The sequence below is a fragment of the Tupaia chinensis genome, unplaced genomic scaffold (genome assembly GCF_000334495.1).
Source record: "Tupaia chinensis unplaced genomic scaffold, TupChi_1.0 Scaffold000259_1, whole genome shotgun sequence".
In the NCBI taxonomy this organism is placed as follows: domain Eukaryota; kingdom Metazoa; phylum Chordata; class Mammalia; order Scandentia; family Tupaiidae; genus Tupaia; species Tupaia belangeri.
Window position 1 is genome coordinate 1,701,501 of NW_006159739.1, and position 20,281 is coordinate 1,721,781.

At 41.0% G+C, this 20,281-nt stretch overlaps 1 protein-coding gene across 1 annotated transcript; it reads right to left on the reverse strand.

Moving 5' to 3' along the window:
- Window positions 1–4,355: 4,355 nt before the first annotated feature.
- Window positions 4,356–20,202, reverse strand: PRPF38A (pre-mRNA processing factor 38A). The gene is made up of 10 exons (XM_027772235.1): window positions 19,848–20,202; window positions 18,083–18,242; window positions 16,233–16,354; window positions 12,379–12,464; window positions 9,874–9,992; window positions 7,409–7,513; window positions 6,791–6,817; window positions 6,582–6,679; window positions 5,860–5,908; window positions 4,356–4,758 (listed from the first exon to the last, which is right to left on the reverse strand). The coding sequence occupies exons 1-10, from the start codon at window positions 19,975–19,977 to the stop codon at window positions 4,716–4,718; spliced, it is 939 nt and encodes a 312-aa protein (XP_027628036.1). The 5' UTR covers window positions 19,978–20,202; the 3' UTR covers window positions 4,356–4,715.
- Window positions 20,203–20,281: the final 79 nt, after the last annotated feature.

Sequence of the window (20,281 nt, forward strand, 5' to 3'; positions counted from 1 at the left end):
GTACTTGGCCAGAGACAGAGAGGCAGGAGTGTGTGTATCCTAGTGCAGTATGGTCACATCACAATGCCATTCTCCATCTTGTTGGGATTTGGGGCATGCATGTGCCTAACATTTTTTAAGCCTTTATGGCTGGGACTTGAACCATGTGGTCAGCCATGTGAAATCTGATTCCCCTAACCACTAGTACATGGATCCAGCTCCTATCTCTCAGTCTTTTTCTGTTAGAAAAATCCAAGTACTCTGTTAGGGTTTTTTTTGTCTGTGAGAATTTGTGCTACTTTAATCATCTATGATGATTGCTCTCTGACTATTGCTTATTTGGAACCGTCTCACCAGACCCATTTTTTTAAATTAGGAACACAGGTGTTTTCATGTTAGTATTAAGAGGTTATGCTCTTTGGCAAAGCTTTAAAAGCAGTGTGTTTCAAATTTTGGGAAATGAAATCAATTTAGTGATTTATACCCAGTATTTTAAAGCCAAATGGGGGCAGCAGGTGGCTTGGTAGTTAAGGTCCTTGAGTCCCAGACTTGGTGACTTACTTTCTCTCTGGTGAGCACATGTACCCTATAGCAAATTAAGAAGTAATAATAAATGAAACTAAAATATTTACAACCTAATAGGAAATAATGTATTTTGCATAAGACATAAGCATTGTTTCCTGAAATTTGTTTCAGTACAGGATATACATTTTTTTCTTTCAGATACAGGTTCACTGTGACAATCCTGTTTCGGTCTCCCAACTGAGACCACAGGCATACCCTGCCAAGTCATAGTTCTTCATTTAAGACAGGGTCTCACTGTGTTGCCCAGGATAGCCTTTCATCTCCCTGGGTCACTGGGATAACAGGCACTGGCCATTGGGCCTGGCCTTTTATTTTGAGACTGTTCCCATGTGGTCTTACTCTGTAGAACAAAGTGTTTTAGAAGCATATGCCACTGAAATCCTAAAATATATGTATTTTTCTTTTTGAAAAATGATTTAATTTGAACAGAGAGACATGGGGGGGAGGGGGGGAGGGAATGAGAAAGCAAGCTACCAGGTCCAGGATTTGAACCATGGTCGGATATGTGGGAGTGTCCAGCATCTTGACCACCATGCCACTTGCTGGCCCATATTTTTTTCTTACATTTGCTGGAGGGTATGTGCACTTGATAGACACAGAAGAAAGTAGCAAGTACCCTCAATGGGGGATGGCCACATTGCAATCCTCTTCTCTCCTTTCAGGATTTTGGGCATGCACACACATGTGCCTGGCATGTTTTTCGAGCCTCCAGATCCAGGACTCAAACCACACAGATGGCCATGTGGGATCCAGCCATCTTAAACTCTATGCCACTGGCTGGCCCCTAAGATACAGGCTCTAATAATGATTTGAAGCTACCATTCCTAGGCCTTATCAAATAGCTAGCACAGATGACAGATAACGGCCCTTTAGCAAGGTTTGTTGTCTCCTTTGTAGTTACTTTATGAAAATGATCTTGAAAGATGTTCAACATGTCCCAATTAAGTATTTTTATCATAATTAAGTTTCCAGCAGTTCGCTGGCCATCCTGCTCTAATTTGGTCTGACCTCCATATATCTAAGTAAGTGTATATAGAAGTTTGCTTGGGGAGGTTTGTTTCTATTACTAAAATCTGTTGGAGCTAGCTGTGGTGGTGCAATGGTAATGCAATGCTGAAAGCCCAATGGGAAAGTCCTGGGTTTTCATCTCGAGGTCTCCCTGTAAATGCCAACCAGCTGTGTGTGCCTTTGATCCTGGTTGGCTGAGGGTGGGGAATGGACTGCAGCATGAAGACTCGTGTGGGGGTACCTCTTTCTCTCATGGAAGAAATAAATAAATGAAAACAAATTTCTCTTGGAGTCTTTTTTGTGGGTTTATTTTTACTTTAAAATAAATTTATTTTAACAATATACTAGATGAGACTCGGTTGGTCTGTGGATCATTTAGCCAAAGGTATTTGCTTCCACCTGAATCTCTTCAGGAGAGAAATAAGTGCCGGGACTTTATCACAGACTTAAATAATGTTGATTATATAAATTTTAAAAGCCATATAAAATATCATAAACCACAACAGCTCTATGGACAACTTTCATCACCCGAAGCATTATGAGAATCATTTAATATGAAAGCTCAGATTTTAAAAATTCTTTAATATTGTAGCAAAAATCCTTCAGTTCAATACCAAGTAATAGAATTTATATCCTTTGGCCACATACATCTTCCCAAGAAACTGGATCCTGTAAGGAAACTGATCATCACATATCTGCTGAAACTGCTAGTTGTTGGAAGTCTCAATCACTTTTTTTTTTTTTTTTAGTTTTTTTGCAGTAGAGTGACTGTGAACAAGCAAGAGACAGTGAAAGAGAAAGTAAGAAATCATCCCCCAGGGAGGATGAGGATGGCCATACCACAATCCCTTCTCTGATTTTGGGCATGCACACACAGGCATGATTTTTAAGACACTGGGTCCAGGACTTGAACTGTGGGTGGCCACGTGGGAATCCAACACCTTAACCACTAAGCCACCTGCTAGCCTCAATCACTTGACTTTTTAAAGGAGGAAATCTAAGTATAGGTAAAAGGTACTCATCTAGTAAAGATGCTAATGCTCTCGACTGTCAATGCCCATGGAGGCTTTATTTAGTCCTTACTTTGCTTCTGCATTTTTAAAAAATTATTTATCTTTTTAAAATTTGTTTTAATTTGACCATAGAGGGACAGAGAGAGAAAGTGAGAAAGCGAACTACTCAAATCGTGGTCTGTCATGTGGGAGTCCATCGCCCTTAACCACCATGCCACTTGCCAGCCCCTGCTTCTGCATCTTAGACCCTTGGCTGCTTTGACTTATTTTGATAGTACCTTTCCAATTTGTTTGTTCCAGTTTTTAATAGGTGACCTGTTATCACCGCTTATCACCATTGCTTGTTGATGTCCTATGGTTCTATTGTTTGCTTTCTTTTTTTCTTTTTTAAAATAATTTAACTTCTTTTCGTCTTTATTTCAGGTTTTTTTTTTTTTTTTTTGGAGAGGTTTTCACTATAGGGCGCGTGCGCTCACCAGAAAGAGACAGAGACAGAAAATGAGAAATCACCCCCCAGGGGGAGACGGCCACACTGCAATCCCTTCTCCTCCATTCTCCTCTTGGGATCCTGGGCACACACACACACACGCGCCTGGCATGAGTTCAAACCACTGGGTCCAGGATTCAAACTGCAGTCGACCACATGGGAGTCCAACACAGCCATTACACCAACTGCTGGTCTCGTATTTATTTCAGTTTGACCAGAGACGGACAGTGTGAGAGAAAGAGGGAAAGTGAGAAAGCAAGCCTCCAGGTCCGAGACTTAAACCATGGTTGGCCATGTGGGAGGTCCAACATCCCAACCACCACACCACCTGCCAGCACCTATTGTTTGCTTTTCACATACAAACATACATTCCTAAATAGTCTCACCTGCATCTTATACATTTCTTTTTTTAAGAGATTTTTGCTATAGGGTACATGCACTTGCCAGAGAGACAGAAAGCAAGAAACCACCCCCCAAAAAGGACTGTCATGCCACAATCTCTTTACCATTCTCCTCTTGGGATCTTGGTTACGTGCACGCACACACCCACACCCAAGTGTGATTTTCAAGCCTCCATGTCTGGAACTCTAACCATGGCTGGCCATGTGGGAGTCCAGTGTCGCAACCATTACCCCATCTGCTGGTCCCCCAGCCTAGATTTCTATGCTAAACTCTAGCCCCTATTGCAACTGTCTAGGCTTTATCAGTAGCTATGCCATAACCATGTAAAATTAAGCTTCTTAAATTCAGTTCATCATTCTCACTACTACCATAAACCTCTTGCTCACTGCTCCTCTTAAATCTATCTCTTCCTGCTATATTTTCTGATGATGTGAATGGTACTGCTATCCAACAACTCAAGTCAAAACCATAAGTAGTAGATAATTTCCTCACCATCTTAACCTTTCTCAATCCTGTTGTCTTACTGCTACTCATTGAGCTTAAATAATGTCAGTGGTCATTGGATAAAGGCTGAACACCTTAAACTGAAATTCAGGGCTTGTGAGGAAGAACAAATGGCATCATGTAAGGATGTGTTGTGTAAAGGTTATATGCGCTACTCTCTGTTGAACTACTCAGTGAAACTGGATTAATTGATCCAGAAACCTTATGTCTGAATGCCTTCTGTTCTTATAAAACTGCTCCTAACCATACTCTTTTCATGTTTATTACTACTATTTCTGTAAAAAACTATGTTTTTACTTATTTGATATTTGAATACTAGCAGGAGCACAAATCCCAAAATTCTCAAAGAAATTCCAATGCAGAGCAAACTACAGAAAAACGAGAAATAGGTTTGTCAGGTTTAATAGCAAAAATGGAAAGGGTCAACATACAGTGACATCCTTTCCCTGTTATTCATGTTTCCTTGCCCCCCACCCCCAACTTCCTACCCTCCTAAGTTTGAATACAGTCAAGGTTGGTTGGGTCAAAAATGACCTTAGGAAATTTCATGATCCTTCAAAAGTGTTGACTATAATTCAAAAAGAGATACAAAACTCGGCACCTCTTTCATTTAAAATGAAAGTGGAGAAACGATATGAAAAATCAAAATATAGCTGCCTGAGTAGATCTTAATTCTATATAGACAGTTACCCTCATATTCATTGGACATCATTTGGGCTAAAATCAAATTGAGTCCATTATTCATTCCCCCTCCGGCTCTTCTTGTGGCCTTTCCTAGACCTGAAATGGAAACACAAATCATTAAATTAAGGAGCTGGACAAACACTTTTGAGAGACCATAGTATTCTAACACTGACAGGAATGAAGACAATTAAATGTGCTTTGTGTTTTTTAAGTCTCAGAGCAATACTCTTGAGTAAGGCATTACTATCCAAAATTAACAACCTCTGAGAGGTTAAGAGTGCACCTACAAGTATACTGTTTACAGGGGTTTCTAGTGAAAGCTTATTGAATCAAAGTGACTTTTTCAAGGTCAAGTTTTAAAAGGTGAAACTAAGACCCAAGATGACTTAAAGTGTATCCATTTTGCAAACTGGTAACCCCTGTAAAGAAAAACAAGGGCCAGCCAGGTGGTAGTGTGGTTAAGGCAGCTGGATCCCACATGGCCAACTATGTGGTTCAAGTCCTGGGCCCCATGGCTTAAAAAAATGCTGTGTGTGTGGTGGGAGTGGGCGTGGGTGCGAGCATGCGCGTGCTCGCACGAGCCCGTGCATACCTCCTCAAAGTCTTGAGAGAAGAAAGGAGAAAGAATAACAGTATAGTCACACACACGCCCCCTGGGAGTGCTTTCTGCTTTCTTACTTTCTGTCTCCAGAGAGCACATGTGCCATATTAAAAGAAATTAAACACACACACACACACAAAACACATAATCCTAGTACTTTCAGAACAGACTATTTTGATTTGTAATAAAGTCCTAACATCCCCATCAAAACAGAATTTTAGATCCAACTTACTTGTAATTAAGACTTAAATTCCTGAGTAAAGAGTTAAAATACCAGGGGCTGGGGCTGGCAGATGGTGTGGTTAAGAGCACTGGGCTCCCACATGGCCGACCGTGGTTTGAATCCCAGACCCAGCAGCTTGATTTCTTGCTCTCCCTCTCTCTTACTCTGTCCCTCTATGGTTAAATTAAAAAATAAATTAATAGCTGCCATTCAATATGGTAGTGTTAAAAAAGAAAAAATATCAGGGGTCAATTCATAGAAAGTGTGTTCTATAAAGAAACAGCATGGATTTCAATTTTTTTGTTTAAAATGAAAATGATTCAATTTGTCCACAAACATTCTGAAGTCGCCCCCTCATGAGATCAATCCATACCTTTCAGGAGACTTTGAGTGGCTTCTGTGTCTGTGACTACGGTGATGACCTGGGAAAGACAAGACCAGTAAGATTCTACCTTCCTGGGGTCAGCAGGTGCTGTGATGTTTAAGGTGCTGAACTCCCACATAGTTGACCGCGGTTCAAGTCCTGGACCTAGTGGATTGAAAATCAAGCTGGGCAAACATGTGCATGCCCAAAATCCCAAGAGGAGAATGGAGGAAGAAGGAATGCAGCACGGCCCTCCCCTTGAGGGAGGGATTTCCTCACTTTCCTTTTCTCTCTCTTTCTCTAGTGAGTGCACATACCCTATGGCAATATATATATATTTCCCCCATCTTCCTTCTCTTAAAGTATGGTTCTCCCCTTCTCCAATTTCTCCTATTGGCTGAATATTTTTTGGCCTACACTGGGAATAACTCTTGATGGAAACACCTGTCTGAACTGAGATGTGTGTGAAAGTAGTAATACCACAAACATGAGGTCTCTATGGCAAATTTCACAAATATCACATTGGATTTTTATCACTACTTTATCAGGTTTCATTTCCATATTTCTATTATAGCAGTGAAACTTATGAGAGTCAATGAAATGAAAACCCTAATTTTCAAATTCCACTTCCATTTCTTTTCCTGCTAGGCAACAGTACAATCAGGCGACTCACTGCTCTGCCTTTATTTCTTTGTTAAGACAACCAGTGGCAAAAGGCCCAAATTCTATACCTGGGGATTTGGAGCGGGATCTGTGCCGTCGATCTCGGGACCTGCTGCGGTGACGTCTTGGACTCTTGCTCCGATGTCTTTCTCGGCGAGGTGAGGGACTATGGAAAAGAATGGTGAGACTACCAGATCTGTTTGGCAACAGATCCCTACCCCAAACCCCTACCTCTACCCAAAACTTTACTCTTCATAACAAATGACAGAAAGTCTACCTTCTCCTTTTGGGAGATCGGCTCCGCCTACAGAGAAAGAAAAGAGAGTAAAGAGGAGGGTCTATATTGGCGCACAGAATGTTGTAGATTGCAAAAATGGCCCCAATTCTTGTTTACCCTTCTCTGTATCCATGTTCTTTGTCATGTAACTCTGTAGCACCTAACCTTAACTCTGGAATTGGCCATGTAACTTGCTTTGACCAATGGGATATCTGCAGAGGTCATTCAAGCTGATACTGGAAAAACTTCTATGGTTTGGCCTGTCTGCATTTGAATTCTACCAGTGTAAGAGAACATGCCCAACTTAGTCATTCCAGCCAAGGCCACCCTATGCCAGCCAACAGACATTTGTCTGCAAAACAGGTGAGCAAATGTAGTTTATATTTCAAAACCTACCTTTCCAAGCCCACCTTAAGTAACTTAACTGTACACTTATGAACTGAAGAAACAGTGTCATCAACCATTGAGGTTTTGTGGGTGGCTGTTTTTGCAGCAATGCATAACTAATACATCAAGCGAACATTTTCCATAGAGTAGCCTTTTTCTTTCTCTGAAATCCAAACTTCTAAGCTATTAGCTCAAAGTCTCCTTGGAAGAGGCCAATGACAAGGACCTGACCTTCTGGGAGACCGGCTTCTACTTCTCCTATAGCGTAGCGTGGGAGAACGGCGGGGCTTATCCAAGTCTCGGTAGCTTCTCCGGCGATGGTCAGGTGATGCTATTAGAAACAAGATAGATGGGACAATGATCGGTACAGGATTTTAGAGAACCAACTAAGAACACTGATTATACTCCCCTGCCCACCCTGTCCCAAAGTCTATTGCCAAGTGAGTAACTACATATAGGGATAACCCTATAAAGACAAAAAGAAAAGAAAGAAATTGTTTCTATACAATCTCATTATCATCCTATCATTATACTGGGACTATGTGAGTGTAGTGACAAAGTTGATCTCCCTAAGAAATTGGATTTCCAGTGTAAAAGAGAGATGCAAATGTAAACCAGTCAGGTTAAGTCCAAACTCATGGGGTATTTTAATACTCAAAAAAAATTTTCCCCCTAGCTCTGTCAAATGTAAAAACCTCTCAATTCTAAATAACCTGTTAGCAATTAGCACTTACAATGCCTAAACTGTGGTAACTATAATATATAATTCCCATTAAAAGAAACTTAGGGAACAATAGCTAATTCTACATCTACAAGACATGACTAGAACCTACTATCATTCAAGGAAACAAGGACGCTATCAGAGACTATGTATCAAAAAGTCTCAGAGAGTCAAGCTAATGGGATCCACTCCTGCAATGGGGCGTGGTCCCACATAATCCTTTTTAAAATTGTTTTTATTTAAATTTATTATTTATTTATTTAGTTAGTTAGTTAGTGAGAAAGCAAGCCGCCAGATCTGGGACTTGAATCGCAGCTGGCCATGTGGGAGTCCAACACCTTTAACCACCATGCCATACCTGCTAGCCCCCATACTCCTTTCTTTTCTCTGTTCCTCCCTTTTTGGGATTTTGAGTACATACATCCTGGCATGGTGTCTAGACTTAAACTGCACACAAATCAACCATGTGAGATCTGACTACCTTTATTATCAACTCACAGAATGGGTCCCAAATACGCTTAAATCCACAAGTTCACGGTGTCACCAAAGACAAAAGAACATTCATCACCATAGGAGGATACTATGGAACCTACTCATTAAACATTAATAAAGGGGGAAAAATTAATTATTTATCTTGTTTTCCCTATGGAAACATAACCTATGAAAAACTGAATGCTTTTCAGAATGATTTCTCTCTCTCTCTTTTTTTAAGAGAGATTTTTGCAATAGGGTGTGTGTGCTTTCCAGAGAGACACAGAGATAGAAACCAAGGAATCACTCCCCGGGGGGATGGCCATGCTGCAATCCCTTCTCCTCCCTTATTCTCTTGGGATTGGGGCACTCACACACACAAACACACATGCCTGGCTTGAGTTTCAAGCCACTAGGTCCAGGACTTGAACGGTGGTTGGTCATGTGGGAGTCCAGAAATGTAACCATTACACCATCTGAATGGAATTTTTAAAACGTAGTGTGAGACCACTGGTTATCCATATTGAGGAAGAATAAAATTAGAACCCTACCTACTTCAACCTAGACATGAAAATCAATTCTAGGTTAAAATTTCTTCTAGTTCCCTCTAGCCTTTTTCTGTGTATATATTGTTACATACAATTTTAATCACAAGTATTTTAGATCTACTTTAATATAAGCATTTTCCAAATTATCATATGCCTTCTATAATAGTTTCAAAGGCCTCCTAAGGTCTGTTGAGTTGCTTTTTGTTGACTGTTTCCTTTTAGCTGGGCAGGTTGGTAATTTTCAATTTTTCAGCATCATAGCTAGTACTAAAAGAATATGACTAGGTACTAGGCATTTCTCCTCCTGAACTAGGCTTATTCCTAAGGACAGATTCAATTATTAAAAGTGTTGTTCCCCAAACTATTTATTTTAGTAGCTACCATTAATAGGCAACTATAATGTGCCAATTCTATGCTAAGGGCTTTATTATCTCATGCAACACTTGGATTAATGTTAAGAGAAAAGTACCATTATCTTTGCTTTGCAGGAGAAAACCAAGGCTGAATAATTTACACAAGATTATACCACTACTAAATAGCAGAACTGGTTTATAGGACTCTAAAGCTCTCATTTTTTTTTTTGGGGGGGGGGAAGGTTTTTGCTATAGGACGCATGCACTCACCAGAAAGAGAGAGAGAGAAAAAGTAAGAAATCATCATGCAGGGGGATGGCCATGTCACAATCCCTTCTCCTCCATTCTTCTTGGGCATGCAGGCACATGTGCCCGGCATGAGTGTAAGTCACTGGGTCTGGGACTCAAACCATGGTCAACTACATGGGAGTCCAGCGACATAGCCATTATGCTAACTGCTGGTCCCAAGCTCTCACTTTTAATAAAAAAAAAAAATTGTGGTTTTTTTTTTTTTTTTGGTTAAATGAAGTTTAAAGTCAAAACCAAAAAAAGAACATTCCCAGCCTTTATAATTATACCTCCCTCATCCCTTCATCTCTCAAGTGCCTGACCTTCTCATCCTCCTCTTCCTCTTCTTCACTGGACTCCACATCATCCATGTCTTCTTCTAGAGCACTTACTCGAGGCTCCAGTTGCTCAGCTTCCTCAAGCACATAGCGTTTCTGCAGAGAACATAATGAGAAGTTACTGTCATGTCTTTTATATCCTGAAGCCCCAAAATTCATCCTTTGAGATTGATAAAGAGCCATGGAACAATAGCTAAGCAAATTCACTTCAAAGACAGTTCAAGATTTTCCCAAGTTTAATATGCCTGGAATCTATACACTCTTTTTTTTTTTTCCATAAATTGCCAGCTGGTGCATTCACTCACATGTGAGAGAGGGAGAGTGTAAGCACCCCTCAAGGTCGCATGGTCATGCTGAATCCTTTTTCTGCTATTTTTGCATCTTTGGGACATGCACACACATGTACCCAGTTTGATTTTCAAGCCAGTGAGGTCCAGATTTGAACTATAGTTAGCTATGTGGGATCCAGCTTGCTTGCCTTATTTTGTTCTTTAATAACTGCTATAGGGTGTGTAAACTCTCCAGGGAGGAAGGAGAGGGGAGGAGAGAGAAAAAGAAAGTAAGTGAGAAAGCACCCTCCCAGGGGTATAGCCATACTGCAGTCTCATCTCCTACATTCTGCTCTCAAGATTTTGAACACACATGCACCAGGAGTGTTTTTCAAGTAGCCAGGTCTGGGACTCGAACTGTGAATCAGCCATGTGGAATCCAGCCACCTTAACTACAACACCACTGGGTTGGCCCAGGGGATCCAGCTTTTTATGCATGGCACTTAACTGCTACACTAAAGGACTAGCTCCTATATACTCTTTTAAATTCCTCTATAAACATAAATCAAAACAAAAGAGAACACCTCAATTTTCTTTTGGCTCTATTCTGTCATCTTATACTCTAAAGTCCCTGGAACATCAATGAGTATAGGTATTGCCTAGAATAAAAAATGTGGACTTCATGTCCTTAGAAATGCAATGGATGAGACTACTAATAGTTCTATCAGAAGAGGCCAGTTCTAAAATGGCACCAAAATTTCCCCTAGACCAAAGATCCAAGGAGCTATTGAAATTCAAGCATTTTGAATTGAACACTAGATATAAACAACCCATCTCCTAGTTCCAGTCTCTTTTTGGATATGGCTCAGCACTACTTCTTTAAATGTGGAAGGAAAAGGGGAGTTCAAAAATGCCAAATAGGGGGGCTGGCAGGTGGCATGGTAGTTAAGGTGCTGGACTCCCACATGGCCAACCATGGTTCAAGTCCTGGACCTGGAGGCTTGCCTTCTCCCTTTCCTGCTCTCTCCCCAACCGCCTGGTAAAATTTAATAAATAAAATTAAATAATTAAAAAAAAAAATGCCAAATAGGGGTTGGCAGACGGCATAGTGGTTAAGACACTTGACATTAAAATATGGCAGGACCAGCAGTTAGCATAATGGCTATGTCACTGGACTCCCATGTAGTCAACCATGGTTCGAGTCCTGGACCTGGTGGCTTAAACTCACGCCAGGCGTGTGTGCGTGCATGCCCAAGATCCCAAGAGGAGAAAGGAGGAGAAGGGATTGTGGCGTGGCCATCCCCCCGGGGGGGGGGTGATTTCTCGCTATCTCTCTCTGTCTGGCTGGCGAGCGCATGTGCCCTATTGCAAAAACCTCTCAAAAAAAAAAAAAAAAAGAATTTAGTAATTCAGTCTCCCTTCTGGCCCTCTTATGTATTTTATTTACTTACTTTTTAATTACCAGAGGGTGTGCACATTGGCTAGACAGACAGAAAGAGAAACACACACACACCCCCAATGGGGCATGGTCCCATAATCTCTTCTTTATTTATCCACCCTGTCAGAATTCAAACCATGGTCACCCAAGTGCAATGTGACTCCCTTAACCACTATGTGGATATGTGGTCAGCCTACTTCTTATGGCTTTTTATATGAAGATCAATTTGAAAAAAGCCACTCAAAAAGTTTAAAGACTATTTTAGCTATGTTGTCTTTGAGATACCAACTTAAAGAAAAAGTTTTGTGTTAATTATACACTTTTAAAGCACTACCCTTCAAACACTTGATCTGTTTTCCTTTCACTCTCAATTGTCTACTTTTCTCATACACATAAAGACTACTTCTTATAAGAAGCTGAGAAACTTTTTTCTTTTGGTCAGAGGACACATGTGCTCACCAGGAAGAGAGAAATAAAATGAGAGCACACTTTCTATGGGGCATGGTCATGCCACAATCCCAGCTCCTCCATTTATCCCATGTTTTGGAGATGCATGCACATAGAACCAGCATGTTTACTGAAGCCACCAGGTAGAAGACTCAAAGTGTGTGACTGGCTACCTTAACTACCAGGTCATGGGCTGACCCCATGAAGATTACTTACTAAAAGGCCCAGAAGATCCCCGGGCTTCAATATTTTAATGTGCATGTGCACCTGTCTATCTGCCTATCCTGGGTGAGAAGGGTGACTCTGATAAGAGAATCTTATTTCTTACCTGTAACCGGGGCAGAATAATATCACAGACTCTCTCACTATGCAGTAATTCATCAATAAATTCATCTACATGCATCAGTTCAAACTCTGAAAGAAGAAAATCATAAGCTCAAACAATCTAAAATTAACAGATTTAGATAGCCAAAAAAGCAAAAGAAGCTGGGAACCAGCAGTTAGCGTAATGGCTATGTTGCTGGATTCCCACGTAGTTGACCGTGGTTCGTGTCCCGGACCCGGTGGCTTGGAACTCTCGCCAGGCACGTGTGCGTGCGTGCCCAAGATCCCAAGAGGAGAATGGAGAAGGGATTGTGGCGTGACCATCCCCCCTGGGGGGTGATTTCTCGCTTTCTGTCACTATGTCTCTCTCTGTCTGGCGAGTGCACGTGCCCTATAGTGAAAACCTCTCAAAAAAAAAAAAAAAGCAAAAGAAGCTTAAGAGTTTATATGAGGCTCTCTATGTACCAGGCCTCTTAGAAGAAATTAAAGAATAAATGAGGGTGTCCCAATTAGCATGAGAGACAAACACAAAAGCAAATACAAAGAGTCCTAAAATATGTAGGTGTAATCTTGAATAGATCCTATGACTCAAATGTAACTTCTCATATGAACTCACAATGTTTCTGAACATAGAACATGTATCTTTCTATTTGGGCATGGAAAACAAGAAATCACCCCACTCCATCCTCTGACACAATGGCCATGCCACAATCCCTTCTTCGTTCTCCTCTTGGGATTTTGGACATGCATACACAAACACCCTGAAAGCATGAGTTTTAAACTGCCGGGTCTGAGACTCAAACCACGCTAGACTATGTGGCAGTCCAGCAAAACAACCATTACACCATCTGTGGTCCCTAGAACATGTATTTTATATGACACCTCTAATAACAACTTTTACAACTTCCATAGGAAGCATTAACTTAGTTCAGTGGTTTTCAACCATAAGCAATGTTGCATGTTTTCCTACCCTCAACTACTTCCTTAGGTGATCTAATCGGTAGGTGCTGTTAAACATCCTAAAATACACAGGACAACTCTTACAGTGAAGAATTATCTGGCCCTGGGACCAGCAGGTTGCTGAACTCCCACATGGCCAAGTGCCATTCAAGTCCCAGACCTGGTGGCTTGCTTTCTCACTTTCCCTCTCTTTTTCTGTCTCATTTTGGTCAAATTAAAAAATAAATGAATAAATAAAAAATTAAATAAGTAATTCTTAAAAAAATATTACGAAAAAACACCAGGACTGGCAGTTAGCGTAATGGCTCTATCACTGAACTCCCATGTAGTTGATCACAGTTGAGTCCTGGACCTGGTGGCTTAAACTCACACCAGACACATGTATGTGCATGCCCGAGATCCCCAGAGGAGAATGGAGAAGGGACTGTGGCATGGCCATCCCCCTGGGGGTGATTTCTTGCTTTTTATCTCTCTGTCTCTTTCTGTCTCTCTGGCGAGCACACGTGCCCTATAGCAAAAAACTCTCAAAAAAAAAAAATTATGAAAAAAATTATCTGGCCCTAACCATTAACAGGCTGAGAAAGTGTCTTAATTTAGCATAATATAATCATAAATATGTTAATTCCATAATGGCCATGAACATTTTGTTTACCATGTTATTTCTAATATACAGTACAATAATTTGACATGTCATTGGTACATAATATCTAGCAGGCTGGACCTATAGCCTAGTGTTTGAGGCAGCCAGATCACAAACAGATGACCACAGCCTGAATCCCAGGCTCCAACGGTTTGAAAAGCACACTAATCATGTGTGCATGCATGCCCCAAATCCCAGCAAGATAAAGAAAAGGAGAAAGGATTTGGATATGACAATGCTTCTTTCCTTGTTATTGATCACATGCTTTCCTTGTTGTAGAGCACACGTGTCTTTTGGCAATTTGGAAAAAAAAAAATCCAGGCTACCATGTGGCATTGAGGTTAAGGCAGTTAGATCTCAGATGTCTTGATTCCACAGTTCGAATCCCAGATCCAGTGGCTTGAAAAATCACACTGGGCATGTGTAGGTGTGTGCCTAAAGTCCAGAGAGAAGAGACTACAGTATGGCCATTTCCCCCAGGGAGTGATTTCTCACTTTCCCTCTCACTCTCTCTCTCTCTCTGGCAAGCACACATGCCCAAGAGCAAAACAAACAAATAAAATATTTATTTTGGTCTGGCTGGTGGCACGATGGTTAAGGCACTGAACTCCCACATTGCCCACTGTGGTTCGAGTCCCAGATCTGGCAGCTTGCTTTCTTACTTTTTCTCTCTCTGGTAGCACACATGTGCTATACAAAATTTAAAGAAAAAAAAAATTAAATAAGTATATATGAAATATATATATTTATTCAATGAATAAATCAACAATTTAATGTAGTTTAAAGTACAATGTGGGGACTAGCAGTTAGCGTAATGGCCATGTCGCTAGACTCCCACGTAGTTGACCGCGGTTCGCGTCCCAGATCCGGTGGCTTAAAACTCACGCCGGGCGCGTGTGCGTGCATGCCCAAGAGCCCGAGAGGAGAATGGAGGAGAATGGATTGCAGCATGGCCATTTCCCTCTGTGGGTGATTTCTCGCTTTCTATCTCTCTGTCTCTGTCTGTCTGGTGAGCGCACGTGCCCTATACCAAAAAAAAAAAAAAAAAAACAAAATGGGAAATTCCTTTTTTTTTTTTAAGAGAAAGATTTTTGCTTTAGGGAGTGTGGGCCCATTAGAGAGACAGAGACAGAAAGTGAGAAAGAAATCACCCCCTAGAGGGATGGCAATGCCTCGATCCCTTCTCCTCTATTCTCCTCTAAGGATTTTGGATACACATACATACACTCTGTGAGTTTCAAGCCCACAGGTCCCGTACTTGAACCACAGTCGGCCACGTGGAAGCCCAGTGATATAACCATTATACCATCTGCTCGTTCCCAACATGAAATTCTTACCCTATTTAATAATACATGTGGAAAGGGGAATGGTAAATGTTACTATCTTCTGTTATGACACTGACATTAGGTAAGTAAGATCTTCTGGAATTACTCTGAATCCCTACTCATCTTTATCTCCTGTTACTGTCTTTAGCACAGAAAGTATCTTTTGGTAAAGGTGTGGAGCTGACCCTCTTGAATATACTTACTATTTTCCAGTGTGATTCCTAAATAAGATTAACAGATTGCTAAATAGACTCTTAGTCTATACACTACAGTATTAAAGTACAGTGTTAGAGGAGAACCCAGTAGATAGAATGTAAAGCAAACAGACTTGGTCTAGAAGGGCTAGAGAAGGCTTTTATAGAGAAGCTGTTATGGAGCTAGATGGATCTTGTAGGATACAGCACAGGTGGAGGGAGCACATGATATAAGAAGCAGTTGGAAAGAGAGGCAGATGGGGCAGACTGGGAAAAGTTAACAAGAAACTAGCAGACTAAATTTTTCCCAAGAGGGAGATGGGGGACCTGGATAAAGACAGTCAATGCAGATGAAGAGAAGCATTCACAGTGTATGTGACAATGTGAGAGTAAATACTGATACAATAAAAAGTAGCTTTGAGAGACCAGCAGATGGCATAATCGTTATGTCCCTGGACTCCCATATAGTCGACTGTGGTTCAAGTACCGGACGTGGCAGCTTAAGACTCAGGCTGAGTGTGTGTGTGTGTGTGTGTGTGTGTGTGTGCCCAAAATTCCAAAAGGAGAATGGAGGAGAAGGGATTGAGGCATGGTCATCCCCTGAAGGGCAATGTCTCGTTTTTTGCCTGTCTCTCTGGCAGGTGCATGCACCTTGTAACAAAAGTCTCTCATAAAATAAAAAATAATAAAATAAAATAAAACAAAAAGTAGCTTTGGAATAACTAAGCATCATACTCACCCCCATTTCGGTTCTGGCTCTTGATCTTTCTATAGTCGTTATATAAGGGTTCTAAGTACTTGTAACAATCAATTGCAGTGCCAGTCAGCCTCATATAAAGTGCCCCCAACATGCGGACATACCTGACAAACAGATGACAGTAAAACAACAAGCCATACTAAGAAATTCCTCAGTTTTACAACTGGCTTTTCTCATGAACATAAACAGTAAACACATTCTTTCTCTCTGGCAGACACGAATGTTGCAACTTTTAAGGTAGAATAAGGGTGAAGAGGATAGCTAAAACATAGAGACCTGGGTTGAAGTCCCCATTCTACTACTACTGGCAGTGCGAACTTGGTACATACTGTTCGACTTATAGACAGATCACCTATAAAACTATTTACCTCAAAGAATTATTCTAAAAATCAAACGAAATATTGCATTTAGCAACAGAAAATGTAAGATATATTTAGTAATAATACAAGAACTACACAGACACTAAAGATAGTTCTGGAAAAAAGTCACAGTCATCTAGGCTCAAATTCTGATTCCATAATTTACTAACTTGGTGATATCAGCCAGGTTGTTTGTTTTCTCAATCCTTGTAAAATGGAGATAATCCTACCTAATATATTGGCATAAGAAATGTGGGTAGCATGCGAAGTACAACATAAAACATGTAGCAAATGCCTAACAAAAGTTAGTTATTTTCCAGTCATTGTTTCATAAGATTTCTTCATTTTCCCTTTCCTCTACATCCAACTACTTACTCAAATCTTCACTTGGATAACTAGTAGGCATTTGAAATGTACTTGAACAGTTTCTTTATATGACAGGCAGAATAGTATAACAAAGAATAGATTCTGAAGCCAGCTTTATTGCTTACTGGCTTTTTATTTTTTCCCAGTTTATCCCATGAGTAAGAAAAAAAGAAAGAAAAACACACACACAAACATACCCCACCCCAACATGGGTCTTGATGCCATGATCCACCCCCAGTTTTAGCCAGCCCTGGATCATAGGCACATGCATGCCTGGAAAACTCAAGGAGGTCTCCAGAAGCAAACCTAGAAGCCCCTGCTATGTGAGTCAGCCTTGCAAGAATCACATTTTACTGTGCACCACCATCCGGCCTAATGCCATCTACTAGCTTTTTGACCTTGGACAAGTTATTTAATATCTCTGTGCTTCAGTTTCCTCCCTTGTAAGATAGGGGTCATTTTACAGAGTTATTGTCAAGATTAAATGAATTATTATATGTAAAGTCCTCAGAACAAAGTATGGTATACAACCAGGTCTTATTATGTTTGTCTTCTACGCTTATCTGTGAAAATGGATAATAAAATAGTAAGAAAAGCTGACTTTTTAAGGTATTTACCATGCAACGGGCACTGTGTTGAGAGGTTTGCATGTGTTATATTGAATAGTTTTAAAATTTCTTACCAAAGCTGAGTAGGTATTTTTATGCCCATTTTACAGATCAAGAAAATAAAGCTTAGAAAATTAAGTTTCTCCAAGGTCACTGTCAGAGTAACAAAGTCTAAACATGCCCCCAGAGGCAACACATTGTTTTTTTACACCCTCTGTTGGTTTTCTTCACCCTTTATACCAACATACCATGCACTCATTTCTACTTATTATGTGTTCAGTAGATTTGTGAAATCTTTTTTGGTGGAAAAATCACCATGACTGAAAAAATAAAGTAGATTAGCATTATCAGAGCAGATAAAAATAGGAACTCAAGGGCTCAAGGGCAAAAACCTACAGTGGAACTAAAAATGATACACATTGTGTTCACTCTTTATAACCAAAGCCCAACTCTGAACCACTGAAACTGAACTATCTATATTAGCTAACATTGTACTCACTTAAAATCTTCATTTTTTATAAACTCCACAATTATATCCTTTTCTGGTTGAATCTGAAGCATCTTCAATGTTAAACACAGAAAGGGCATTGGTTTTATGTTGGCACCATAGACACCACCAACAAACCTTAACTCCATGGCTTTATCAACTACAAGTTCAGCTAAAAACAAAAACAAAAACAGAAAACCACAGAGTGACATCTCAGACATATTAGGGGTAAGCTTTTCCTGGTTGGAAGTGAAGATAGATTAAATTTTGTTGTTCAACATCTAAATACTCATCAACAACTTAACATAAGAACAGGTGTGTATTAATAGTAATGGTCGTAGCCAATAATACACTGAAGACATCCTATATGCCAGATACTCTGCTAGGCATTTCACACCACCACATTAAATCCTTACAGCAAGCCAAGAAGAAAGTTCTACCATTGTTCCTACTTCCAGGTAAGGAAAATGAGGGAATAAGAAAGGTTATGTGACTTGAACTCAAGGTCCATACACCCAGTATGGTGCAGGAAATGGTTTGAAAACCACAATGGCAACAAGGACCAGACATGACTCTTTTCCAGCAGGTGGTGTAGTGGTTAAGGGTGATGGACTCCACCCGGCCTGACCGTGGTCCTGGAGGTGACAGCTTGCTTCCTCACTTTCCCTTTCTCTCTTTCTCGCTGTCTCTGGTAAAATTAAAGAAATAATAACAACAACAAATGGAATTAAATAAATAAATAATTCTTTGAAAAAAAGAATTGTTTATCTATTATTAATTTTAACTTGTGGTAGTCATAATAGAGAAACAGAAAGAGAACGGGCAAGTGAGAAACCAAGTTGCCAGATCGGGGCTTCAAACCACTGTCACCCATGTGGGAGTCCAGTGCCTTAACCACCACAGCACCTGATGGCCCCCAGAAGAAGACTACTCTTAAGAACTGAGATTTAGGGGCCAGCAGGTGGCAGTGGCTAAGGGGGCTGTACTCCCATATGACCAGCCACGGTTCAAGTCTCAGACTTGGTGTCTCTCTCTCTCTCTCTCTCCCTCAATCTCCACCTCTCTGGTCAAGTTTAAATAAATAAAGTTAAATAGAATAACTCTAAAAAACAAAACAAAACAAAAAACCACCCTGATATTTATATTAGGGCTAACCAGAACTGGCTTGGATTTAAGGATAGTAAAACCATTAACTTTGTTTTTGGGCATCTTGATGTCCCTTTTATTATTTATTTTTAAGGTTTTGACAATAGAGTGCCTGCACTCACCCTTACCAGAAAGATGGAGTGGGAGGTAAAGTGAGAAATCACTCCCCCTTAGGTGGGATGGCCACTCCGCAATCCCTTCTCTTCCTGAGATTTTGGGATCACGCACACGCGCCGGGTATGATTTTTCAAGCAGCCAGGTCCGGCCTCGAACCACGCTGAGCCATGTGGGAGCCCAGCACCTTAACCACCAGGCCACCTGCTGGCCCCCTGATACTCTTTTAAGACTTCCGAGAAGTTATGTCAAGAAGTTATATCCGTATCCCTGAGCTTAACAGTTTGGAATGCACTAGGCTATCACCCAACATGAAATGACTCAAGGAACACAAATGCGACATCCTTTAGAGTAAGACCCTATCAGATTTATCTGTCTCCTAGACACAGATGTCTTCATCTGTGCACAAGACTACGAAGTAGGCACTCAGATTTTTCTGAACGACTCACATACTATTCTCCAGTCCCACCCTCTGGAGCTAGTCCTACCCACGGCCAGTTAGCGCGCTCCTGCTCACCTGTAAGCCCAAAGCACTCTTCTTTCCAGTACTTGGACTCATAAATTCGCGTCCGAATAATCTTCTCCACCAGATACTGAGGGTTGGTGCCGTGGATGCTGTGTGCATCTTTCACCGTACGGTTCGCCATTTTAGAACGCTTTGAGACCTGTTTCTGTAGGGTCCTCTAATGCGTCACATCCAGGTTAAACCAAAACTAAACCTAACGAAACAAAACTAAGCCACACAACACCACCAGGGATAGAGAAAAGTAGGGGAAATCTCACCAAACTGCTCAGGCTACCACCTTGTAACCGGAAACACTACCGCGTACGGGACTCCTTCCGGGACGGCGTCGTCGGCCTTAACAGTGATGGCCACGGCACGGTGGACGGATGTACGTCAGACGCCCTCCCTGGTGGGCGGGCCTTGCGGGGCGGATTGGACGTGACGTA